Source organism: Leptodactylus fuscus, chromosome 2 (genome assembly GCF_031893055.1).
Source record: "Leptodactylus fuscus isolate aLepFus1 chromosome 2, aLepFus1.hap2, whole genome shotgun sequence".
Taxonomy (NCBI): domain Eukaryota; kingdom Metazoa; phylum Chordata; class Amphibia; order Anura; family Leptodactylidae; genus Leptodactylus; species Leptodactylus fuscus.
This window is the reverse complement of record NC_134266.1, coordinates 164107030-164134071: the sequence shown is the minus strand read 5'-3', so window position 1 is coordinate 164134071 and position 27042 is coordinate 164107030. Positions and strand designations below refer to the sequence as shown.

General features: G+C 42.4%; 1 protein-coding gene across 1 annotated transcript; it reads left to right on the top strand.

Moving 5' to 3' along the window:
- The first annotated feature begins 13183 nt into the window (after nucleotides 1-13183).
- Nucleotides 13184-14824, top strand: TMSB4X (thymosin beta 4 X-linked). Its single transcript, XM_075265054.1, has 3 exons — nucleotides 13184-13308; nucleotides 14109-14221; nucleotides 14355-14824. Exons 2-3 carry the CDS (start codon nucleotides 14122-14124, stop codon nucleotides 14387-14389), a joined length of 135 nt encoding a protein of 44 aa, XP_075121155.1. The 5' UTR covers nucleotides 13184-13308; nucleotides 14109-14121; the 3' UTR covers nucleotides 14390-14824.
- The last annotated feature ends 12218 nt before the right edge of the window (nucleotides 14825-27042 follow it).

Here is a 27042-nt window from a genome sequence, read left to right as displayed (position 1 = left end):
CTTCAAATAGCGAGTAGTATTCGAACGAGTACGAGTATTTAAAATACTGTAGTATTCTATCGAATACCTACTTGATCGAATACTACTCGCTCATCTCTAGCCATAATGCTAAAATTGGGTTCACCTCTACCTGCTTGCCTACATCTAAGGCACTCCAGTTTGAACAGGATTTGTTATCTATGTAATCTGAAGTACACCTGGAGTACACCTGGAGTTTAGTTATCTGGTTCTGTTACTTTGTACCAGCAAGCATACTTACAAGTGATTTTCTTCTGTTACCATATAGTGGGGGAAAACGTATTTAGTCAGCCATCAATTGCACACCTACAAACAAGCAAGATTTCTGGCTCTCACAGAGGCTCCTTCTTTAAGAGACCCCTCTGTCCTCCACTGATTACCCGTACTAATGGCACCTGTTTGAAACTGTTATCAGTATAAAAGACACCTGCCCACAACCTCAGTTGCACTCCAAACTCCACTATGGTGAAGACCAAAGAGCTATCGAAGGACACCAGAAACAAAATTGTAGCCCTGCACCAGGCTGGGAAGACTGAATCTGTGATAGGCAAGCAGCTTGGTGTGAAAGAATCAACTGTGGGAGCAATAATTAGAAATTGGAAGACATACAAGACCACTGATAATCTCCCTCGATCTGCGGCTCCATGTAAGATCTCACCCCGTAGGGTCAAAATGATCACAAGAATGGTGAGCAAAAATCCCAGAACCACACGAGGGGACCTAGTGAATGACCTGCAGAGAGCTGAGACCAATGTAACAAAGCCTACCATCAGTAACACACTACTCCGCCAGGGACTCAGATCCTGCAGTGCCAGACATATCAGCCTGCTTATGCCAGTATATGTCCAGGTCTATCTGAAGTTTGCTAGAGAGCATTTGGATGATCCAGAAGAGAATTGGGAGAATGTCATATGGTCAGATGAAACCAAAGTAGAACTGTTTAGTAGAAACACAACTCGTCGTGTTTGGAGGCGAAAGAATGCTGAGTTGCATCCAAAAAACACCATACTTACTGTGAAGCATGGGGGTGGCAAAATCATGCTGTGGGGTTGTTTCTCTGCAAAGGGACCAGGGCGACTGATCCGTGTACATGAAGGAATGAATGGGGCCATGTATTGTGAGATTTTGACTGCAAACCTCCTTCCATCACCAAGGGTGTTGAAGATGAAACGTGGCTGGGTCTTTCAGAGAGACAATCATCCCAAGAACACCGTCAGGGCAACGAGTGGCTTTGTAAGAAGCATTTCAAGGTCCTGAAGTGGACTAGCCAGTCTCCAGATCTCAACCCTATAGAAAACCTTGGAGGGAGTTGAAAGTCAGTGTTACCCAGTGACAGCCCCAAAACATCACTGCTTTAGAGGAGATCTGCATGGAGGAATGGGCCAACATACCAGCAACAGTGTGTGCCAACCTTGTGAAGACTTACAGAAAACATTTGACCTCTGTCATTGCCAACAAAGGATATATAATAAATAGAGATGAGCGAGTACTATTCGAAACTCCTGTTTCGAATAGCACGCACGCATAGGAATGAATGGACACAGGCGGCATGCAGGCGGTTAAGCGGCCGGCAAAGTCTGCGTGCTGGTCGCTTCCATTCATTCCTATGGGCGTGTGCTATTCGAAACAGCCGTTTCGAATAGTACTCGCTCATCTCTAATAATAAAGTATTGAGATGAACTTTTGTTATTCACCAAATACTTATTTTCCACCATAATTTGCAAATAAATTCTTTCCCAAGCAGGCAATGTGATTTTCTGGATTTGTTTTCTCATTTTGTCTCTCATAGTTGAGGTCTAACAATGATATGAATTACAGGCCTCTCTCCTTTATTTAAGTGAGAGAACTTGCACAATTGGTGGCTGACTAAATACTTTTTCCCCACTGTATGTTTACAATTCACTTTAGTAAAACTTGCAACACTTTCACGATCATTAGACCATACTACGTTCATATTTTACCTGTTACTACGTTCATATCAAACCTGTTGGTTTGGTAAATTTGACATATGTTCTCCTCTCTATGATATTTTATTGTCTTATGAACACTGTTTTTTATACAGTATTTCCATGTTCTCTCGGTAAATGGCCTTAATGCTCTTTCAGCCACGAGCTGCTGGCCAAACTGTTTTTGCTAATGTAGATAATTGTAGAAATAGCAGTAGAGAATGGATGATTATAAAGATAATATGTTTTCCCTTAGTTCCAAAAGCAGCACAATACGGGGTATTTCTGCCCCTGTGTGCTGGTAGGACAGGCGGAATTTTAATCAGCCAAAATTAGCATATGCATGGCTATAACCCTATAAGAGGGCACAGGGACCTCCCCCCACGTGTAAATACAAAAGTAATAACAGACATAATGATTTAACAACCATAACATTAATATAGGGAGGGCAGCGTTGTACTGCTGTTGGGACTAAGGGAAAACAGATTATCTTCATAATCATCCATTCCCTGTCTTCCCACCAGCAGCACAACACGGGGAGATAGCTAGTAATCCCCCTAGGGAGGGTCTCCTCACTTCACTGAGGATACGGTAATACCCCGACTCAACTGATCCGCTACTATGTCCAGGGAGCCCTTGATGTGAACAACGGATAAGTGGGACAGGCACCTTTCTGCTCACGTGAAAATCAGGTTTGCCTTTTTCAGTAGGGCTGGAGCCCTGGTACCTCCTTGTTTGTTGATGTAGATTAACACGGTCATGTTGTCTGACCGGACTTTGACCGCTTTCCCTTTGAGGAGAGGTACACTGCCCTGAGCTCCTTCAGGTTGGAAGTTCCCTCTTTCGGTCTTTCCAATGTCCTTGGACGGTATTGTCTTCCAAGTGGGGATGCATCTGTTGTCAACAGGGTCCACACTGGTGGGACCAAGGACCTTCCATCTTTCAGGTGTATCCACCATCTGAGGGAAAGATGGGTACTGGGAGAAAGGCAGATTCTCTTGTGCAGTTCCTGTGGAGACCTGTTCCAGGCACTCAACACTTCTGTCTGTAGGGGACGCAAATACCATAAAGCCCAAGCGACCACCCTGGTCGAGGATGACATCAGGCCGAGGATTCTCATGGCGGTGCGGATGGTAACTCGCTGGGTCCTGAAGAGAAAACGAGTGGCAGCCTCTATCCATAGTTTTCTTGGGCTGGTGAGAGAAATTTGCATGTTTTCTGAATCCAAGACGAAGCCCTAGAATGTTCTCTGGGTGGAAGGCACTACCCTGTTTCCCCGAAAATAAGACAGTTTCTTATAATTAATTATCTAACGAAATATATGACCTTTCTTATTTTCGGGGGATGTCTTATGCAGCGGCTGGAGCGGGGAACAATCGACAGTCATGCTGATGCTTCCTTAGCGGAGCGCCGGCATGACTGCCGGTTGTATGTGATCCAGAAGGTGAAGGGGGGTGTCTTATTTTCGGGGAAACAGGGTATCTCTGATTTCTCCCAATTGATGAGCCATCCTAGAATCTGTAGGAAGGAAATGGCCATCTGAAGATGACGTTGGAGAACCGAGATAGACTGTGCCTTTATAAGACAGTCGTCTAGGTAGGGAAGTATGAACAGGTTGTGCAATCTGAGGGCGGTGGCGACCGGTGTAACCACCTTGGTGAAGGCGTATAGGGCAGAAGAGGTGCCGAATGGAAGTGAGGAAAACTGAAAGTGCTCTCTTTGGCGAGACATCTGGATAGCAATCCTGAGATATCTCCTGTGTGGACGATAGATGGGGACGTGGAGGTATGCGTCCTTTAGATCCAGGGTTATCATGACATCGTTCTGTTGGAGGAAGGACGTTGCGGTGTCTACCGATTCCACTGGAATGGTCTTCTTCTTATAAACTGGTTGAGGAATCTGAGATCTATTATCATCCTCCAGTCTCCCGATGGTTTGGGACCCAGGAAGACTGGAGAATAGACCCTCAACCCCAGCTCTGAAGAGGGAACCATTTCCAGAGCCCCTTTTGCGATGTACTCCTTGACGGATCTCTCCAAGATGGTCTGTTGAATGAGAGGTAAGATACGGGTTAGTACGAAGCAGTTGTGAGGAGGTTGGATGAATTCTATGGGATACCCATACTCTACTACCTGCAACACCCAGGGATCTTTCATTAGATGGTACCACATGGTGGAAAAGTGGGAAAGATGTCCTCCCACAGGGCCTAAGGCCACAGAGAGTAGCGTATCTTCAAAAATTAGGTCTCTTCTTTGGCTCCTCTCTAGTGCGATCCGATCCTGCTGCTCCGGTATCTTCTAGAAGTGAAATTCCTTGCCGGCTGTGACATCCCTGATCCCTTCTGCTGAAGCTGCTGATTAGCTTCAGCAGTCACATAGGAAGCAGACTGCACTGGAAGGCACTGGAGCACTGGGGAAACGTGAGTATGTTTTTTATCTTAATTTATATTAATACTAGCTTTTACCCGCGACTTCGTCTGCGGTGATTTGAACATTGGGCGGACACAGACGTGTGAAACTGTAAAAGTGCTTTAAAACGGTTGGTGGGCTAGCAAATGTGATGTGTTATATTGTGTATGTAGTGATACAGACAATGTGGTGTGTTGTATTGTGTATGTAGTGATACAGACAATGTGATGTGTTGTATTGTGTATGTAGTGATACAGACAATGGGATGTGTTGTATTGTGTATGTAGTGATACAGACAATGTGATGTGTTGTATTGTGTATGTAGTGATACAGACAATGTGATGTGTTGTATTGTGTATGTAGTGATACAGACAATGGGATGTTTTGTATTGTGTATGTAGTGATACAGACAATGGGATGTGTTGTATTGTGTATGTAGTGATACAGACAATGTGATGTGTTGTATTGTGTATGTAGTGATACAGACAATGGGATGTGTTGTATTGTGTATATAGTGATACAGACAATGGGATGTGTTGTATTGTGTATGTAGTGATACAGACAATGTGATGTGTTGTATTGAGTATGTAGTGATACAGAATGTGGTGTGTTGTATTGTGTATGTAGTGATACAGACAATGTGGTGTGTTGTATTGTGTATGTAGTGATACAGACAATGTGGTGTGTTGTATTGTGTATGTAGTGATACAGACAATGTGGTGTGTTGTATTGTGTATGTAGTGATACAGACAATGTGGTGTGTTGTATTGTGTATATAGTGATACAGACAATGTGGTGTGTTGTATTGTGTATGTAGTGATACAGACAATGTGGTGTGTTGTATTGTGTATGTAGTGATACAGACTATGTGGTGTGTTGTATTGTGTATGTAGTGATACAGACAAATGTGATGTGTTGTAGTGATACAGACAATGTGATCTGTTTGTGAGTGAGTAGAGTGAGGGCTACTCCTGAGGTGACAGTAAGGAGTGTGCAGGCAGGTTGAGGCAGGAAATGCCAGGCAGTGTGTGTGAGTCTATAGCTGGGGCTAGGAGTCCTGCTTTTGTGAGTCTCCTGCTAGGAAGCCATGTTGTTTAGTGGCACCAAAAGTAGCCTGTGACTCAATCCTAAGGGAAAACTATGTTTGTGGAAAATTGCACACAAATCCGTCCAGGCGTTTTAGCGTGATTGAGGAACAAACATTCAAACTCACAAACATCCAAACACACAAACTTTCACACTTAGGATAAAATAATATATTAAATTAATATTTTTTTTTCACCTCCCCCAGGCTATTTAAATATAACATTTTTGTCTGGACAACCTCTGGACAACCCCTTTAAGTTTCTTTTCTGGGTTGGCCCATTAATTTTTTTTTATCAGGTTCTTCAGTTTCTAAATCTGCAACCATTTCATTGGATTGACATTTTTTTCCTGCACTTCCTCGATTCTCATAGTGCTTCTGACAGCATGAAGTAGTTCATCCATTAATGTTTCTCATTAGGAGGAGAAGTCTGAATAATCTCCCTTTCTTTAACAGTATCTACTGTGACAAATAAAAGTTTGTGTGCTTCATTTTTCTTAATTAACTCTGAGAACAAATTTCACTAAGATGTAAGGACGAACCATCTCACAGTGCAGGAATAATGGAATACTGCTCAGTATGCTCAGTTCTACAGCGAACTACACCAAAATGCCGCTCGGACATGCGCAGTGCCGCTTTGAACTGAGCGGTACTGCGAATGCCCGAGATTTCAATAGCCAGAGCAAAAATGGAGAAGGCAGGGCAGTACAGGATGTCTGGAGGAGTAGGGCATACGGAGCACAAGCAGTGGAGGGGCATTTTCAGAGGTATTACGCAGGGAGTGCTAGGAGACCCTGGGGAAAGCCCAGGGTGTTGCGTGGGGCTGATTTACATATACTACTTTTTCTGTTTTAAAAGAAACCATAGGGTCAGTTGCTGTAGTAGAGGCAGTACCTGAATAGCCTTTCTAAAGGCTATTCAGGCATATATTTAGCTAAAAATGCATTTTACAAATGATAGAATCCCTTTATAGACTACTTGCTGCATTAGGATGCTGAGAATAGCTTTATCCCCTTACTGACTTCATGTCCAAGCCAGAGTTTAGAAGATGATAGGCAAGCCAGGTGGGAAGGAGGGATGTCCCAGTTATTGAATGAAACACATTCTTCCTTCCATACACCATAAGACAAATTGGGAGAAGGGACTTCCAGATCTGAAAATGGAAAACATACTGCACTACCTACACCAGGAAATAATTTTACTTTCGCCTCTTTTAGAGAAGTTCCAAACAAAAATACATTATTCTGTTCATATGGCCATCAGTCAGTTTTTGCCTACTGTCAAAAATCCCTACAAATACACCTCAGAGGAATTGGCCAATTTCAGACCAATATGAAGAGACAAATGTTATTGTTTATATACAGTGGGGCAAAAAAGTATTTAGTCAGTCACCAATAGTGCAAGTTCCACCACTTAAAAAGATGAGAGGTGTCTGTAATTTACATCATAGGTAGACCTCAACTATGAGAGACAAAATGAGAAAACAAATCCAGAAAATCACATTGTCTGATTTTGTAAGAATTTATTTGCAAATTATGGTGGAAAATAAGTATTTGGTCACCTACAAGCAATCCATATTTCTGGCTCTCACAGACCTGTAACTTCTTCTTTAAGAGTCTCCTCTTTCCTCCACTCATTACCTGTAGTAATGGCACCTGTTTAAACTTGTTATCAGTATAAAAAGACACCTGTGCACACCCTCAAACAGTCAGACTCCAAACTCCACTATGGTGAAGACCAAAGAGCTGTCAAAGGACACCAGAAACAAAATTGTAGCCCTGCACCAGGCTGGGAATACTGAATCTGCAATAGGCAACCAGCTTGGATTGAAGAAATCAACTGTGGGAGCAATAATTAGAAAATGGAAGACATACAAGACCACTGATAATCTCCCTCGATCTGGGGCTCCACGCAAAATGTCACCCCGTGGGGTCAAAATGATCACAAGAACGGTGAGCGAAAATCCCAGAACCACGCGGGGGGACCTAGTGAATGAACTGCAGAGAGCTGGGACCAATGTAACAAAGCCTACCATCAGTAACACACTACGCCGCCAGGGACTCAGATCCTGCAGTGCCAGACGTGTCCCACTGCTTAAGCCAGTACATGTCCGGGCCTGTCTGAAGTTTGCTAGAGAGCATTTGGATGATCCAGAAGAGTATTGGGAGAATGTCCTATGGTCTGATGAAACCAAACTGGAACTGTTTGGTAGAAACACCACTTTTTGTGTTTGGAGGAAAAACAATACTGAGTTGCATCCATCAAACACCATACCTACTGTAAAGCATGGGGGTGGAAACATCATGCTTTGGGGCTGTTTCTCTGCAAAAGGGCCAGGACGACTGATCCGGGTACATGAAAGAATGAATGGGGCCATGTATCGTGAGATTTTGAGTGCAAACCTGCTTCCATCAGCAAGGGCATTGAAGATGAAACGTGGCTGGGTCTTTCAACATGACAATGATCCAAAGCACACCGCCAGGGCAACGAAGGAGTGGCTTTGTAAGAAGCATTTAAAGGTCCTGGAGTGGCCTAGCCAGTCTCCAGATCTCAATCCTATAGAAAACCTTTGGAGGGAGTTGAAAGTCCGTGTTGCCAAGCAACAGCCCCAAAACATCACTGCTCTAGAGGAGATCTGCATGGAGGAATGGGCCAACATACCAACAACAGTGTGTGCCAACCTTGTGAAGACTTACAGAAAACGTTTGACCTCTGTCATTGCCAACAAAGGATATATAACAAAGTATTGAGATGAAATTTTGTTACTGACCAAATACTTATTTTCCACCATAATTTGCAAATAAATTCTTACAAAATCAGACAATGTGATTTTCTGGATTTGTTTTCTCATTTTGTCTCTCATAGTTGAGGTCTACCTATGATGTAAATTACAGACGCCTCTCATCTTTTTAAGGTGTGGAACTTGCACTATTGGTGACTGACTAAATACTTTTTTGCCCCACTGTATTAAAAAGTTATAAAATATACTTTCTGTATCAATTCCTTACAGATCTCTTCTTGCTGTCATTCGTTTTCTTACTCCTATCGGATAACTCATGAGTTACGGTCCATGGTCATGTGATTTATGGTCCATGGTCATGTGATTTACGGTCCATGGTCATGTGATGAGCACACAGTTGCACAGCTTGTTACCAGGCAGATGTCTGATTGCTGTGCTGTGACTATAATGAGCGGCACCTGTGTACTCATCACATGACCACGGACTGTATATCACATGACCATGGTCAGACTTTTATCCTCTAGAACAGGGGTAGGGAACGTACGGCTCTCCAGCTGTTGCAAAACTACAACTCCCAGCATGCATACTTGCTCTGCTGTTCTTGGAACTCCCATGGAAGTAATTGGAGCATGTTGGGAATTGTAGTTTCACAGCAGCTGGAGAGCCGAAGGTTCCTTACCCCTGCTCTAGAAGTAACAGAATGAATGACAGCAAGCAGAGATCTAGAAAACCGGGAGGAATTGATATAGAAAGTATATTGGAAAATTGTACAATTTTTTTTTATACAAACAATAACATTTTTCTCTCAATATTGGTCTGAAAGTGGCCAGCACCTTTAATGATATTATATAATCAGCTAGCCTACCTGAATGTTCAGACAAGGCCATGGATCAAAATAAAGGAGGTCTGTACTTTCTGCTATTAATTCTGCAACAGAAGGTGCTGCACTGTACAACTTAACCTTGTTATGCTAGGTTCAGACTTGCCCTTGGGTTTCCGTTCTTTGGGTCCGACCCAAAAAATGGAAACTCAGTCTTCTTAAAAATCAGTTACCTGCGGAAACATGCGGACCCCATACACTATAATGGGGTCTAATGGGTTTCTGTCCGAAAAATGTGGAGAGAAAAATCCTGCTTGCAATACTTTTCTCTCTGTATTTTTCAAGAGGATTGAGTGACAGAATCCCCAAATGGAAAGCAAGTGCTGTTGTGAATCCAGCCTTATTTACTTACCTGAACAGTACAAGGTCCAGGTCTCAGAGTCATGCATCAATAGGAAACAGTGATCGGGCATCATTGTTGCTCATCCCTCAACCTAAAATGTCAAGAGGTGGCAGGTAGCCTGCCTATCCGTACTTTGGAGCCATAAGCATTCTGATCACCACTGCATTCTGTACAGCACTGTACAGTCATGGCCAAAAGTTTTGAGAATGATACAAATATTAATTTTACAAAGTCTACTGCTTCAGTTTTTCTAATGGCAATTTGCATATACTCCAGAATGTTAACAGCAATTACTTGCAAAGTCAATTTTTGCCTAGAAAATGAACTTTATCCCCCAAAACACATTTCAACATCATTGCAGCCCTGCCTTAAAAGGACCAGCTAACATCGTTTCAATGATTGCTGAATTAACACAGGTGTGGGTGTTGATGAGGACAGGGCTGGAGATCAATCTGTCATGATTAAGTAAGAATGACACCACTGGACACTTTAAAAGGAGGCTGGTGCTTGGCATCATTGTTTCTCTTCTGTTAACCATGGTTATCTCTAAAGAAACACGTGCAGCCATCATTGCACTGCACAAAAATGGCCTAATAGGGAAGAGTATCGCAGCTAGAAAGATTGCACCTCAGTCAACAATCTATCGCATTATCAAGAACTTCAAGGAGAGAGGTTCCATTGTTGGCAAAAAGGCTCCAGGGTGCCCAAGAAAGACCAGCAAGCGCCAGGACCGTCTCTTAAAAGTGTTTCAGCTGCGGGATCAGGCTACCAGCAGTGCAGAGCTTGCTCAGGAATGGCAGCAGGCAGGTGTGAGTGCATCTGCACGCACTGTGAGGTGGAGACTCTTGGAGCAAGGCCTGGTCTCAAGGAGGGCAGCAAAGAAGCCACTTCTCTCCAGAAAAAACAGACAGACTGATATTCTGCAAAAGGTACAGGGAGTGGACTGCTGAGGACTGGGGTAAAGTCATTTTCTCTGATGAATCCCCTTTTCGATTGTTTGGGGAGAAGACGAGGTGAGCGCTACCACCAGTCTTGTCTCATGTTAACTGTAAAGCATCCTGAAACTATTCATGTGTGGGGTTGCTTCTCAGCCAAGGGAATCGGCTCTCTCACAGTCTTGCCTAAAAACACAGCCATGAATAAAGAATTGTACCATAATGTCCTCTAAGATCAACTTCTCCCAACCGTCCAAGAGCAGTTTGGCGATCAACAATGCCTTTTCCAGCATGATGGAGCACCTTGCCATAAAGCAAAGGTGAAAACTAAATGGCTTAGGGAACAAAACATAGAGATTTCAGGTCCATGGCCTGGAAACTCCCCAGATCTTAATCCTATTGAGAACTTGTGGTCAATCATCAAGAGACGGGTGGACAAACAAAAACCTACAAATTCTGACAAAATGCAAGTACTGATTGTGCAAGAATGGACTGCTATCAGTCAGGATTTGGTCCAGAAGTTGATTGAGAGCATGCCAGGGAGAATTGCAGAGGTCCTGAAGAAGAAGAGTCAACACTGCAAATATTGACTTGCTGCATTAACTCATTCTAACTGTCAATATAAGCTTTTGTTACTCATAATATGATTGAAATTATATTTCTGTATGTGATAAAAACATCTGACAAACACACACAAAAACCAGAGGGCAGCAGATCATGTGAAAATATAAGATTTGTGTCATTCTCAAAACTTTTGGCCATGACTGTATTATGGAGACTTTCCATAAATGCTAGGTCATATTAGGCTGCATTCACACGGAGTAACGCGCCACTCATTCTGACACGTAAACACATGTCAGTGTAAGCGCTGTAAAACAGAATCCCATTGACTTCAATGGGTGCTGTCTTACACATGCTACAAATTGAAATCAATGGGTTAAAAAGCCTCTCATTGATTTCAATGTGTAGAGCGCGTAAGATGTCACCCATTGAAGTCAATGGGATTCTGTTTTACAGCACTCACTCTGACATGTGTTTACGTATCAGAATGAGCGGCGCGTTACTCCGTGTGAACGCAGCCTTACTGTGATATTTGATGAAGCCTGGCACTTTTTGATTTTGAGTTCTTCCATCAGACAACATATACAGAGTTACACTGAGATGTTGTATGGTATCCATGGCATAGCACAATGTGTACATAGCTGTAATACCAGGGGTGGTCATGCAGCTTCACAAGGCCCAGTAGATAAGAGGCCCTATCACCTCAGGATCTTTTTACTGTCTGCTAGATTGCAGGTAAACGCTTAATTTAATTAATTTCATGGTTACTAATTACAGGTGGAGATGTGCGAGGGGTGTTCTATGCTGAGATTTTGGAAAACAAGGAGCCCATGACCATTCTTGTACAGTGGCCCTCAGCTGGTGTTTCCGCCCCTGTATAATACAGTCAAGTGCATAAAACCTTTCCAAGGAAGAATCTGTCCTTATCTTTAGCTGGTAACATCAAAATATATATGTGATTGTCAGCTCATTAATTAATGTACCCCCTAATTAATAAGGCCTCATTCAGACTGCCATAACACCATCTATGTTATATAGCTCACATTATAGCCACCACGAGTCTATTGATCCAAACTAGCAGCATCATCAACCTCATAGAGATCTGCGTCCATGACGTAAACCATATTATTTAGACATATTAAAGCCACCTGAATGCGGCCTAAGCACCGTATAACACAGATATCATATAGAGGATCCACCTACATTTGCTTCATAGCGTTCACATACACCATACACATTACATTAAAACAACATAAAGTGCATAAGAATAATGAAAACTGAAAATATTTGCTAACATTTGCCGTTATACAGGAAGTAGACAACGAGAAGGTGCTGAATTCTGGATTATGCATTGCCCCTCCTTGAAAATTCATTTTGCAAAGCTAAGAATGTGATTTGCCCCTCCGCCCATTGCTAGCATCCTTTAGAAAGACCACGCCTGGTCAGGCAGATGTTGAATGTCACCTCACCTAGTAGGCCTACCAAGAATATCGTATACTGGGATGTAAAAAAATATGATTTTAATAACCTTTATTTCCATTCTATGGCTACATTACCACTGTAACTAGTGTTACGGCTTGGCTTGCCTTTTTTTGTACAGCTATATGAGAACAGGAAGCAGATTTCCTGTCTAACTACTCCTTCACCACAGGTCTGCATGCAGTATTGCATTTATTAACCTCTGCGGTGCTGGAGGAATCTGCAAAGCTAAAGCTTTGTGGCATCAGCTATAGAACTGAGTTTCCAAAAAGCAGCATGTGGGATCCATCAGTGATTGTAGCCAGACACAAGATGTAAGAGGTCTTGAGCAACCTCTAAGAGAACCTCATAAACAGCAAATATTTTATGAGGAGAAAGAGACAAGAAGGAGTGGAATGGCCATTACTTCTTTCTGCTATACAGGCTGAGGGCTGCAGGGATAGTTCACCTACATATCTTCATATCCCCCCTATACACCTCCATTCCCTGCTGCAGCCCTCTATATATCCAGCCCCTCACATCTATGATACCCCTTCGATTTGCTTGCATCTAGGCCTGCCCTGTCTAAAATGGAACAGCATGGCCTCGATATACAAAAGCAGCTGTGCATTGTTGCTTTAATAACACGTTGTATCAGACAATGGGCTGTATTTGTCAGGCTGCGTCTAAGCAGCGGTTACTGCCTCACATAATGCTCAAAATGGCTATTCATAAACATTACAGAATGCACAATGTGTCGTCTTCTTAATATAATAGAAGAAAGGGAAGGCAAAGGGCAGTGAAGAGTTACAGAATGATGACATCACGCCTCATTTGCATAGAGGAGATTATATAACAGCAGGCACAGCTCTGTTCCCTCACACTCAAGGCTGCATTTGTGAGGAGCTCTTCTGTGCGTGTGCTTTGTGTCGCTGGTAAGTCACTGGGCTGCTTTCCCTTCTATTTGCTTTGTGCTTATTGTTATATGGAGGGATTTAGATACCTTTGATATGATTTGGAGATTTACTGCCTGCTCTTGTGATTTGGTTAAGGCTTGTACTTGCTTTGTCCCTTGTGTTGCTGGATTTGCATGTAAATTTCCATTTCTCCGTTATCTCTCTGCAGCTATTCTATTTTGCTGTAGGAAACCACTATATTCCAGCAGCTAGCCTTAAGATTACTTATGTCTCTATTACCAGATTGTTGCTTAGCTTTGTGCTTTTATATTGGTGTGAAGGGTTAAAATGAGTAGGTGTCTTGGGTTGATGCATTGGAATAACACAGCAGCCCCCCATTCCAATTAGTGTAGCTGCTCTGCTGAGGAGAGCGGGGGCTGATAAAGAATAGGGCGGTGGTTAAGGCTCCTTGAGTTAGCTGCAGCCCTTTGTAAGGAAGGAAGAATGCATGACTTCATCTGCCAGCAAGGGATTGCTACCCACCATGCTCGCTCAGCCCTCATTAACATGAGCTGGCATGCATCCAGATTATTGATTAGATCATTGTATAATTGGGAAAGCTAATGCGTCATTACTTATATTCAGCCTGCGTGCTGCGGCTGGCTTTAATAAAACTAAACCTGGATACCAGAAGTTCTTCATCTTAAGATGTGTCGTATGTGATGCTGCTAGAAAGTGAGGGGGATGAGGGCGTGGCAGCCCCTGTAATATCAAGTGACACTTTTTGCAGTGCAGGCATGGTGGCGCTCTAACATTCATTCTTTCTCTTCTTTGTGCAGATCACTCTACAAAATGTCTGACAAACCAGATATGACTGAGATTGAGAAATTTGATAAGGCCAAGCTGAAAAAGACAGAAACACAAGAGAAAAATCCACTCCCTTCTAAAGAAAGTGAGTATCTTTTTTGCATTTTATGCTTTTTTTTTTTTTTTTTTTTTTTTTTGTGGCTTATTGCATGCTTGATTTATATGTGAATTTATATATAGTAAATTTTAATTTTGTCTTTTTTTTTTTTTGTTTTCAGCAATTGAGCAAGAGAAACAAGCGTCTGACTCATAATGAACCCCATCACCCCAATATGCACTGTACATTCCACAAGCATTGCCTTCTTATTTTTCTTCTTTTAGCTGTTTAACTTTGTAAGAAATAACTAAGATACAAAGAGGTTGGAAAATGTTTACTGTGCTGCCCCGTTACACCGACAGAAAAGTTAATAAAGAACTACTGAACACTGAATGAAGGCGCTGCCTTTCCATCTGCCTGTCTGGCTGGCTTTGGTTTTGGTAGCACGAACGACCTTGCACGATGAAAGGAGAATCTGAGTGGAACTACAGATATCCAGTACTATGTGGTGATGACTTGAATGGAAAGCTGCACCAAGGTCCGGCGAGCTGTAAAATGCGGTCAAATCGAGTGCCATTTTATTTGTTCAAAATGATTTGAATTATTGGAATGCACAATTTTTTTCAATATGCAAATAAAAAGTATAAAATATTTTCTGACTTGTGTAATTTTTCTATCTTTGCCAAGTCACTGTGCTGGAGGAAAAGCGTGGGTAAAAACAAAGGGCTCCCAGTTCCCTGTGGTGATACAAAGATTTTCATGAAATCTAATTTATTCTTTTGTGCTGCGCAGACCGACCTCCATGACGGTACAGCTTGTATTTAATTTTTCTTTTGTAAAGCTAGATGCTGTGAGTGGGGCTGGGGTCTAAGCTGGGTGTGGCCTGTATTAACTCTTGCATGAGAAACATAAGCAAACTACAATCTTAGTTTAATTTAACGTCAGTGTTAAATGCACATCTATATAGATGGGTTTTTGGTGGGACATAGGGAGGGGTGGGGGCGGGTTGCTCAGCTGCCTACAACAAATATTTCCTTTAAGACGTGCAGCAGCAGTCCTGAATGACTTCTGTACATACCTGTGTATGGTTAGCACACAATCTCTTATGGGATCCTGGTGAGATCACAAACTACAGATCTTAGAATTTTAGCTTTCATGGCTGGGTCAGTTTGCAAGTTTCTCTTGTCACATGGAAGCCATTGTTATGGGGAAAGGAGGGGCTGGAGAGCCAGCCAAGCTGTGCACAGTGGCTAGATTAACCCTTTGTTGAATGGGTGTTTAAAACTGCATTTGGTAAGAATTTAATTGTACAGAGTAGTACTGAATGGGTTAAATGCAGTGTCTTTTTAATGGGTTTGTAGTAATCTGATCTTGCAACATAACTGCGGGACCATACCATGACTAATCTGTAGTCTGCTTTGTGGGGCTTGGTCAGCCACAAGTAGATGTGCAGAGATGAAAGCTAATAAAATAGCATGTCTATGAAATCATTGAGGCGGGCAAGGTCTGTTGCCCTCTGGCCTTGAGGTGCCATAAGTGGCAGATGTTTCCTAACCTTTTTGGAGCTGACAACATTGCATTCAGTGTGATCCTATTTCAGGATTGGCATCTGTCTATTATAAAACTGTAATGTCTAGCTAGCCTTACCCTTTATAATTTCCACACTTGGGTTTGGTGACTGTCATTGTCACTTGCTCCTCTTGGTGTGCCATTTAAAGCTGCAGTACATTTTAAGAACAGTTTAAAGAGCTCCACTCCCTATTCAGGCTCCACCTACTCTGGTTGTTGCCATGGAGACCCTGCTGTATATGGTGTCCCGACCAATTAATGTTCAGAATTTTGAATGAGAGCGTGCTGATGGGCGGAAGTTGTGGGGGTGTATGCCAGCAGAATGGCCAGTGCTCTTATTACACTACAATATATGCAGTTCAGATTTTAATGTCTCCTATGCAATGGAGGCTTGATTTAACTCCTTATATACCATCAACACAATGTTCCATGGTTGTAGTTAACCCTTTGCACGGGCGTATATGCAGCCGATTGAATCTGAGTGCTCTATTGTAAGCTCTTATGTTAGCTTGTGTGAAAAGGTACTGAATATGCTGAGACAGGTTTAACAAAGGCACTATATATATATATATATATATATATACTGATGACCTATACATAGGATCATTTATTGGTATCAGATCTATGGAGATTTGACACATGGAGCCCACAATGCTAAGCTGTTTCTTGCTGCCTCCTGGTGTGTGCTGGAAGCTTCTGCGTTGTATGGGGTCTGAAGCAGCTCTATTCCTATTCAACTAGTATAGGAGGAATATGCACATCTGTCTCCCAAGATGTAAACAGGGAGACAGTGCCTCTGTTATGCTGCCCTCTATAGGAAGCACCCTGAACATCATGCCTGACTTTCCCAAAAGCCTTTACTGCATAATGTGGGATTTTTACCAAGTTAGTTTTTCAGCTACAGACAGAGGCACTGTCTCCCTATTTACATCTTGGGAGACAGATTTGCATATTCCTCCCATGATCCCTTACAGTTGAGCGACTGGCTGTATAAGTCTCCACACACCTAATAGGTGGTCTCTCCTTATGGAGTGACATTATCCCCATAATCTATTCAACTAGTAGGCAGAGATCTGCAGCCCCACCCACTCTGTAGTGGCAGTGCTGAGGTACTGCAGCTCTATGACTTGTGCTTCAATGGGAGTAGAGAGGTTTCTGGCCTCATCCACAGTAGTAGCTTTTGATGGCCACGGGTAGTCAGATAAGCAGATTGGTCTGGTCATCAGTACAAAACAAAACACCTTAGAGGTAGAGAATCCCTTAAAGTGCACCTTTCTGGTGTAAAAGTAGCACTTTTTTTTGTTTTACACCAAATTAATGTGCCCCATTAATTTTCTGACTCCGACATTTATATGGTGATTCTTGAAATCCACACCACCTCCTGCCTGGCATAAGTTTCATATCTGACGCACTGGGCCTCCTATGGTGCATCAGAATTAAGAGGTCAGAGCTTCTTAATTCGGATGCATCTGCCTTCATTACTCAAAATATTAAGTCTATCGCACAATGCATTAGTCTCATTAAATTCCTTCCGTTAGCATAAAATAATTGCACGTTTGATAATTGTGGCACAAGAGGTGTTAAGGTGTGGAAGCTATGTCCCATATACTTTAGAATATTAAAGGGGTAATCCAGCCATCTTAAATTACACCCAAACCACAGAGTAGGGGTAACTTGCTCATCACTATGGTGATCTGATTGCTGGGGACTCTACTGATCATGTGTTCTACATCCATGTTTGAATGGAGGTGGTGATTGGAAATGTGACACCAGTCCATTCGTTTCAATGCATCCCTTGGAGACAGCCGAGCACTATAGACCAATATTTGGTTACCTCCAATGCTTTCCCTATCTCTTGTGTAACCCCCTCTACCTCAGAGATTGTAAACTCTAGCGGGCAGGGCTTTCGGTCCCATTGTGTGAATTAACTATTCCTTTGTAGTGTATCTTTTTTGTCTGTACATGAACCCTACAAATTGTACAGTGCTGCGGAATATGTTGACTCTATATAAATAAAATGTATTATTGTTATTGGCATCACAAAACTTAATAGACAACCAAATACTTTATTAAAGGATGCCCTACTGAAAGGACTATCAGTAATCAACTTAAGGCGTCCTTCTGGTGGCTGTAATGCAACTGTATTATATAGACATTATTAAAGAGGACCTTTCACCACCTGGGGCACATGCGGTGTAATACACCGGTAGAAAGCCGACAGTGCGCTGAATTCAGTGCACTATCGGCTTTCCTGTTCTGTGCCCCCGCTGAAGAGCGATCGGTGCTGGTACCGTAGCTCTTCACTGTCTGAAGGGCATTTCTGACAGTCAGTCTGGAATGCCCTAACTCACAGTCAGATACAGGGAGTAAAGACTAGACAGTCTAAGAATACAACAGATGTAATACACAACATCAGAGTCTTTGTGTAGCAGTTTAAAACTGTATTGTTTGCACTGTCTAATTTTTAGACAGTATTGATAAATCTGCACCGGTTTATACATCTCTGTTCTCCAAACTATAGATGAGGGTACAAACATAGGTCAGCTTTTATTAACTCAGAATTCCCCAAAAAAGCAGCCTTCTAAACCATATGTAAGCAACATATGGCAACAGATCTGTTCTCCTATTACACAAATAGATGCCAGAAGTTGACACTGTGCCATTTGTTATGCCAGCCTACCTAAAAGGGATAAACAGGACAGCTGGCTTCACACTACACCAGTGCATTAGAAGTAAGGTTATGGCAACATGTGGCAGGCCGTTGTAGAATTATACTGACTTTTTTTCGCCATGTGTTTAACCACTGTGGCTAAAGATCTTTTCCGAGTTCCAAATAAGGTCATGGGCCCCATAGCAGCCACTGCTGTGGGCTTTATTCACAGTATGTCTATGGGATTTGATTAAAATCTTAGTGTTTACGGTTACCATAGTTGGCAGTGATTTTGCAGAGGCTACCCTACTGTAAATTCACCAGGCATTTTGCTTAGAGGTAGTTGTCACATACAGGGGGATGCAGATAAGTATAAATGCTTTTTATTTTTTACACTTCCACTACTGCCTACATTTTTTAAAATCCCAAACAACCCTTTAAGAACATTAGGGGATATTTACTTCTGGGGAAGTGAGCAGTCCACTGTGGAGATCGCCACCCAATACGTGTCCACCTGTCTACAACTGAGGGGAAGATGAAGCCCCATGGACTGTGATACCCCATTACTGCCCCCTGTAATCACCCATCCACCCTCGTACATCCCAACCCTCCTCCTATTCACCCATCCACCCCGTACACCCCCCCCCACACACGCCATACCAACCACTCTCTTTGCTTTGCCAGTGCCAAATGTATATTCAGATGTGCCAATAAGGCTTTTTTGATTTGATTTAATTAATTTAAAGGGGTTGTCCACTTTCAGACTCATATTAAGATACAAATGTTATTGTTTGTATAATGAAAAGCTGTGCTATTTTCCAATACATTTTCTATATCAGTTTCTCACAGTACCTGTGTTGGAGGCCCGTTCAGATGTATTTGCTTCTCCTGTGCTGAGCCTCTAGCTATGCCTCTTTTAAGAGCAGTAAAATGTTGTGTGCACTTAGTCTAGATGTAGCTGTATTAGCAAGGTTTTTTCCAGTACTGTATGACTGATGACTTTACTCTTATTTTCTACATAGCTCTCATTGAAGGAAAGGGCTTGTAGGACATGTTGGAGGAGATTTGTTTACCCAGATGGTAGGAGTATATGATAGTATCTCACTACCAGGTGAACAGATGACTGCAAAGAGGGAGCAGTCCCAACAACATCCCAGTGAACTCCATGCAAAGGATGAGGGAGACTCCTGGGGCCTCCACAGCACAAGCAGTGACGTTTGGGTGAGCTCCTCTTCACAGACCAGTGATGACACAATCATTCATCACAGCCTGTTTGCAGTTTACCCCTCGTTCACATCTGCGTTTGTTAATCCGTTCGGGAGTCTGCATGGGGACCCCACAAATGGAATATCAAACGCAATTGCAAGCGCTGTGCCGTAAAAGCACATGGACCCCATAGACTATAATGGGGTCTGTGTGCTTGCCGCGCGCTGCCCGCACAAATCATGTGGACAGGAAAGTAGATTGTGTCCACATGTTCTGTACGGAGATCTGGCGGTAAGCACACGGACCCTATTATACTCTATGGGGTCCATGTGCTTTTACAGCACAGCGCTTGCAATTTCGTTCGGCATTCTGTTCGGGGGGTGCCCATGCAGACTCCCCCGGACAGAATACCAACGCAGATGTGAACCAACCCTTAGTCCAATTCAAGTGGATGCGGCTGAACTGCAATACAAAGCCCCTTTTCAATGCACAGTGAGGCCGCAGCATTTGGGTGAACGCTCTAGTAAAAACTGACGGATGGGGTGTTGGACGACTGATCTGATATTCATCTTGAAGATAAGACATCAATATTACACTATTGTATACTAGCACAATACATATATTATGCAAGTATAAAGACAGCTATGGTTAAAATCATAAATGTAGTGCAACAGAATACAGCTCTGTAAACTACATGAGATCATACTGCGTGATTTATTATTTATCACACATATCACAAAGTAATCATATATAAAGTCTGTACAATACTATCTGCATTTATGAATTATATATGTGAAAAATTGTATGCTTCTAACCCGCCACATATTTTTTTTTAAGTAGCAACTAATTTAAGTAATGGTTGAACATTTTAGAAGCCACCATTTCCCTAACAACCAATACTTCCCTAGCAACACTGCAAAAGACCTATTTCATTTTCTTTACGCTTATGAGCTTAGACATGGCATTTCATTTTTTGAATAGTGCGTGTTGGGAACACACACACATATATATATATATATATATATATATATATATATATATATATATATATATATATATAGGGATTTTGAAGAAAAGAGCAGAAGAGCGTTTGTGTTGAATGAGAGGGCCTGGCTCACAAACTTTGTTCTAGTTCTTCCCAAAGATGATTGATGAGGTTGAGGTCGGACTCTTTGTGGGTCAGTCTAGTTATTCCACACCACACTCATCAAAACATGTCTTTACGGACTTTGCTTAGCGAACAGTCATGCTGGAACAGAAAAAGGCCTTCACTAAACTGTTCCCACAAAGATGGAGGCATACAACTGTCCAAATTGTCTTCGTATGCTGAAGCTGTAAAGGGGTTTACTGGACAAATTATATTGCCGACCTATACTTAGGGTAATTTATCAATATCATATTGGCATGGGTCCTACACCTGGGACCCCCCCCCATCCCCCATCCAATCAGCTGCTTTCACGAGCCACTCTACGGAGAATGAAGCCATTAGTACAGTAGATAGCTCTGTCCTCCATGTAGTTTCTGTGCTGAGTTACTGCCTTTTATCTTCCATTCGCTTGTATAGGAGCTGAGTTGCAGAAACTCAGCACAGTCACTACATGGAAACACAGCTATCTGCTTCTGACTCTGTTCTCCATAGTGGCTGGCGAGAACAGCTGATCAGCAGGTGTCCCAGGTGTTGGACTACCGCTAATCTGATATTGATTACCTATTTCAAGGTCATCAAAATAATTTGACCAGAAAAAAAAGAAAATCTGTTTAAAATGTACCTTCACTGAAACTGGTGCGCCCTGATAAGCATACATTAGGAATTATGGCATCAGCCCATTCTTGCTTGAGACACCTCACTGGGTGGAACTGATGTGATCTTATGTCATGCCATATATAGGATCAGACATAGGATCATGACAATTTTGCCCAGTATTATACAATTTTAATATGCATTTCTAAAAATGCATGTGCTGAAAGAATTTACTTGTTGCACCTATAGGATCACCTCAGTTTCACCCACTGAGGTGTCTTTAGCAAGCATGGACTTAGGGAGCGTTCACACTACCGTCTGTGTCCGACAGGTAGTGTCCACTCCTAGTGTCCGCTCAAAATCTGGCACGGACATTAGGAGCGGACGCTAGCTGTGTCCGTGACACCTGTCATTTATTTAAATGGGCATCGGGTGCGTTCTTTTGCACTCCGTGCCTGTCCTTCACTGTCCGCATGTAAAGACGTCCGACTTTTCAAGCGGACAGAAAAACCTGATATGTAGGGTTTTTCTGTCCGCTTGAAAAGTCGGACATCTTTACATGCGGACAGTGAAGGAAGGGAACGGAGTGCAAAAGAACGCACCCGATGCCCATTTAAATAAATGACAAGTGTCACAGACACAGCTAGCGTCCGCTCCTAATGTCCATGCCAGATTTTGAGCGGACACTAGGAGCGGACACTACCTGTCGGACACAGACGGTAGTGTGAACGCACCCTTACTGAAGTAATTCCTCATGGATGAACAGACTCTATGCACATCAGGGGGTTAATATCTTTTTGTATTTGTACTATTGTACAATATAAGGAACATTATTAAGTGAAGATCAAAGTTTAATTTGCATTTCTAATGAAGATGCACTAAGTGGATTTATTTGTTGCCGTAGATGTCACTTCCACTTCCACCTATTTGGAAACAAGAGAGGCTAATATAGGTGAGAAACACACGATTAGGATTACAGGAAAAGGCAAAAGTACAGTATAAAACAGGAAACATTTGCATCACTACAATAAGTATCTACAGGGAAAGACATAGTGGATTACTGGCAAAAAAATGATACTAGTAGCTACTGAACTAGTAGTTGCTGCAAAAAACTGTTATTCAACCTTAGGCCTCATGCACATGACCAACTTTTTATCTGCAATTGTGGATGAAAGTACAGAGCCATACATTTCAATGCCTGGGCCAAATTGTAGAGCTGAAAAATATGGAGCAGGTCCTATACCTGTCTGTAATTGCATCTCTGTCAATTTATTTTCAATGTATGGGTCAGTGAAAACCATGGATGACACACAGATACCAATTCCTTTGTCATCTGTGCCATTTTAATTGACCTGTAGACCAGTCACACAACTAAAGTCTTGTGGGCACCGTTGCAAGCTTTTGTCTGGGGCCCTCTACCACCTCCCTACAGCAAATTGTTGATAGTGACGGGACCCATACAGTATAATATGCATCACAGTGGTCCCCAGATAGTATTATATGCTCCACAGTTGCCCCCACACAGCATTATATACTCCACAGTGTCCACCCTCACACAGTATAATATGCTCCACACTGGCCACTTCAGACAGTGGCACCACCCAGTATTGTATGCTTCACAGTGGCCTCCACAAAAGACAATCATTCTCACCTTTCCTGGGAATCTTTGCTCTATCCTGCTGTCTTCTGCATCTTTGCCCATCTTCAGACATCACTGCTGGGGCCTGTGATTGGGCCTCAGAGGTCACGTGGGGTGCATTGATATCAGAATAACGCCGCACCACATGTGAGCGCTGGGGCCTAATGAGAGGCCTCAGTCACATAACAGAAGAGCATTGGAGAGGACGCTGAGCCCTGTAGAGGTGAGTATTTGTATTTATTATTTTCAGTCACCTCCATGGGACGGCCATCTATTGTAAAGGGGCTTGGTGATATGCCATGGCCCCTCTCCAATAACAGTATGGGGAACCAGGCTTTTCCCAACTGCTATCATAGTGGTCCGGGGCTGCAGCCATCTCCAGCTGACTTCGGGTCCCATACCCCACCAGGCCCAGTCGCACACTCTTCGAACCGTGATCGTTATGCCACTACCATAGACTGCACATGGTAGTGTGCATGTATACAGAAAAATCCACAGTGCAAAAGTCCAGCAAAAACTTCTTCAATAAAATTTAACTTTTAATAAAGATGCAATTAAAAATCACAAAATTCTTCAGCAAGAATTTTTACATAGATGGAATTATGCAGTGAGCCACATGGGTGACTAGCAAGCTTACGCGTTTTGGAATAAAGATTCCTTAGTCGTAGCCTGTGTGCATGTAGCCTTAGAAGTAGCAGATTTTTCCAAAACAGTTATGGCACTGGTTGTTAGGAAGTGTGGTGGAATAATTGTTTAGTTAAACTGGTTACAAAGGGATATACAAAACTTACCAGTGCTTCCCTTCACTGGATAAACTTACTAATATACAGTCCTATGAAAAAGTTTGGGCACCCCTATTAATCTTAATCATTTTTAGTTCTAAATATTTTGGTATTTGCAACAGCCATTTCAGTTTGATATATCTAATAACTGATGGACACAGTAATATTTCAGGATTGAAATGAGGTTTATTGTACTAACAGAAAATGCGCAATATGCATTAAACCAAAATTTGACCGGTGCAAAAGTATGGGCACCTCAACAGAAAAGTGACATTAATATTTAGTACATCCTCCTTTTGCAAAGATAACAGCCTCTAGTCGCTTCCTGTAGCTTTTAATCAGTTCCTGGATCCTGGATGAAGGTATTTTGGACAAACAATTCAAGTTCAGTTAAGTTAGATGGTCGCCGAGCATGGACAGCCCGCTTCAAATCATCCCACAGATGTTCAATGATATTCAGGTCTGGGGACTGGGATGGCCATTCCAGAACATTGTAATTGTTCCTCTGCATGAATGCCTGAGGATTTGGAGCGGTGTTTTGGATCATTGTCTTGCTGAAATATCCATCCCCGGCGTAACTTCAACTTCGTCACTGATTCTTGAACATTATTCTCAAGAATCTGCTGATACTGAGTGGAATCCATGCGACCCTCAACTTTAACAAGATTCCCGATGCCGGCATTGGCCACACAGCCCCAAAGCATGATGGAACCTCCACCAAATTTTACAGTGGGTAGCATGTGTTTTTCTTGGAATGCTGTTTCTTTTTGGACGCCATGCATAACGCCTTTTTTTATAACCAAACAACTCAATTTTTGTTTCCAAAATGAAGCTGCCTTGTCCAAATGTGCTTTTTCATACCTCAGGCAACTCTATTTGTGGCGTACGTGCAGAAACGGCTTCTTTCTCATCACTCTCCCATACAGCTTCTATTTGTGCAAAGTGCGCTGTATAGTTGACCGATGCACAGTGACACCATCTGCAGCAAGATGATGCTGCAGCTCTTTGGAGGTGGTCTGTGGATTGTCCTTGACTGTTCTCACCATTCTTCTTCTCTGCCTTTCTGATATTTTTCTTGGCCTGCCACTTCTGGGCTTAACAAGAACTGTCCCTGTGGTCTTCCATTTCCTTACTATGTTCCTCACAGTGGAAACTGACAGGTTAAATCTCTGAGACAACGTTTTGTATCCTTCCCCTGAACAACTATGTTGAACAATCTTTGTTTTCAGATCATTTGAGAGCGGGCTGTCCATGTTCGGCGACCATCAAACTTAACTGAACTTGAATTGTTTTGTAGAAAGAAATGGTCCAAAATACCTTCATCCAGGATCCAGGAACTGATTAAAAGCTACAGGAAGCGACTAGAGGCTGTTATCTTTGCAAAAGGAGGATGTACTAAATATTAATGTCACTTTTCTGTAGAGGTGCCCATATTTTTGCACTGGTCAAATTTTGGTTTAATGCATATTGCGCATTTTCTGTTAGTACAATAAACCTCATTTCAATCCTGAAATATTACTGTGTCCATCAGTTATTAGATATATCAAACTGAAATGGCTGTTGCAAACACCAAAATATTTAGAACTAAAAATGATTAAGATTAATAGGGGTGCCCAAACTTTTTCATAGGACTGTATATTAGGGTCCATTACCATTCAACATTCTGAGTTTGCATTTTGCAGCAGGTCACCGGAAGTCTCTGTGTTCAGCCTTTTCTGCCAGCATAACTGACAACGTAAAGCAAAAAGCAACAGTTATATCTCTTACATGGTCAGTAAGATTTATCTTGCTCTTAGATCTCATCCCAAGCCATAGTTGCCAATCTGCCTTTTTGTTGGACTACCTAGCCAAAATCTCACACACACAACTGGATGCAGATCTCAGCAGTTACTGTGTCTTAACCCATTTATGCCTAGAGTTCCATTATTAGAACTCAATAATTTCATCTTAAATGGGTTAAAGAGCGCAAAACTTAAGTTGTATGGCTTTCTGGCAGATGTACAATCTCTGGCAGACACTCATCTTAGTGGTTTCAGTCTCTGGTGGGCACACAGCTTAGTGGTTTTAGTCTCTGGCAATCTCACAAAGCAACTCACAATTACCAAGTATGGCAGGGTCACAATAGTGTTCTCCAGGGCTTTCTGCCACTCACACTTGCAAGTTCCACAACCCATTGCAGGTCAGCATAATGTAAGTGATGTTTCAACAGTTGTGAGGATCTCAGGATCTCAGGCTCATATTGTTACTCATGGCTGGACTCAAATCCACTCTCAGACCATGCCAGTGGTTTGCTGCAGCTCTCTTCAGTCCCATGCACCATTTCAAAGTTGCATTTGATGCTCTCACTGTACACTTTAACTACTCACTGTACTCAAAACACACCACTCCACCAGTGGAGAAGTCTGCTGAAAATTGCAGAATACAACGGTTGTCCCATTATGGACACTTATCCTTTATCCACAGGACAGGGAATAAGTGTCCAATTACTAGGGGGCCTGATCCACAGGTTACCCAGTGATCAGGAGAACAATGGACTGAAAGACCCCTTAAAGCCTCCATATGGGTGGAGCAGCAGTCTATGAGCGTCGCTCTATTTGCTTCTTTTTTTTTTCAATTCTAAGTTCACTTGAGAAATCTCAATTTTACAGGGTTTTAGACTTTTTTTTTTTTTTTTAATGTAGATTGTGAACCCTATATAGGGCTCACTATGAACATTTTTCCTTATCAGTACGTCTTTGGAGTATGGGAGGAAATCCACGCAAACACAAGGGGAGAACATACAAACTCCTTACAGATGTTGTTCCTGTCGGGATTCTAACCCAGGACTCCAGCGCTGCAAGGCTACAGTGCTAACCACTGAGCCACCGTGTTGCCCCGCTCCGTGTCGCTTCTATAGTGCTAGAGGTGCTGCCAGAGATTACAGTCTCAGCAGCCCCTTAGAAGTGAATGGAGCACTGCATTCTATCCACAAGAAGGTTTTAGGGTCCATTCACATGGAGGAAAATGGTGAGGAATTTGGTATGGAATTTCAGCACTGAAAAAAAAGCCTCCCATTTACTTCAATGGGTTCCTTTTTCTGTTAGCAGAAAAAGGAACTCATTGAAGTAAATGGGAGGCTTTTTTTTCAGTGCTGAAATTCCACACCAAATTCCTCAACATTTTTCTCAATGTGAATGAACTGTGTAGAGGAACTTTCAGTCCTCCATCCACCTGAACACTGGAAATTGGGCCCCCAGAGATTGGACATTCATCCCCTGTCCTGTGGTTAGCAAGTGTCCTATT

What these genes read in the sequence shown, in the direction of transcription:
- TMSB4X (XM_075265054.1), top strand. Translation starts at nt 14,122, where the DNA reads ATGTCTGACAAACCAGATATGACTGAGATTGAGAAATTTGATAAGGCC. An exon ending in TCCACTCCCTTCTAAAGAAA is followed by an intron (nt 14,222 to 14,354) that starts GTGAGTATCTTT and finishes TTTTGTTTTCAG; the next exon opens with CAATTGAGCAAGAGAAACAA.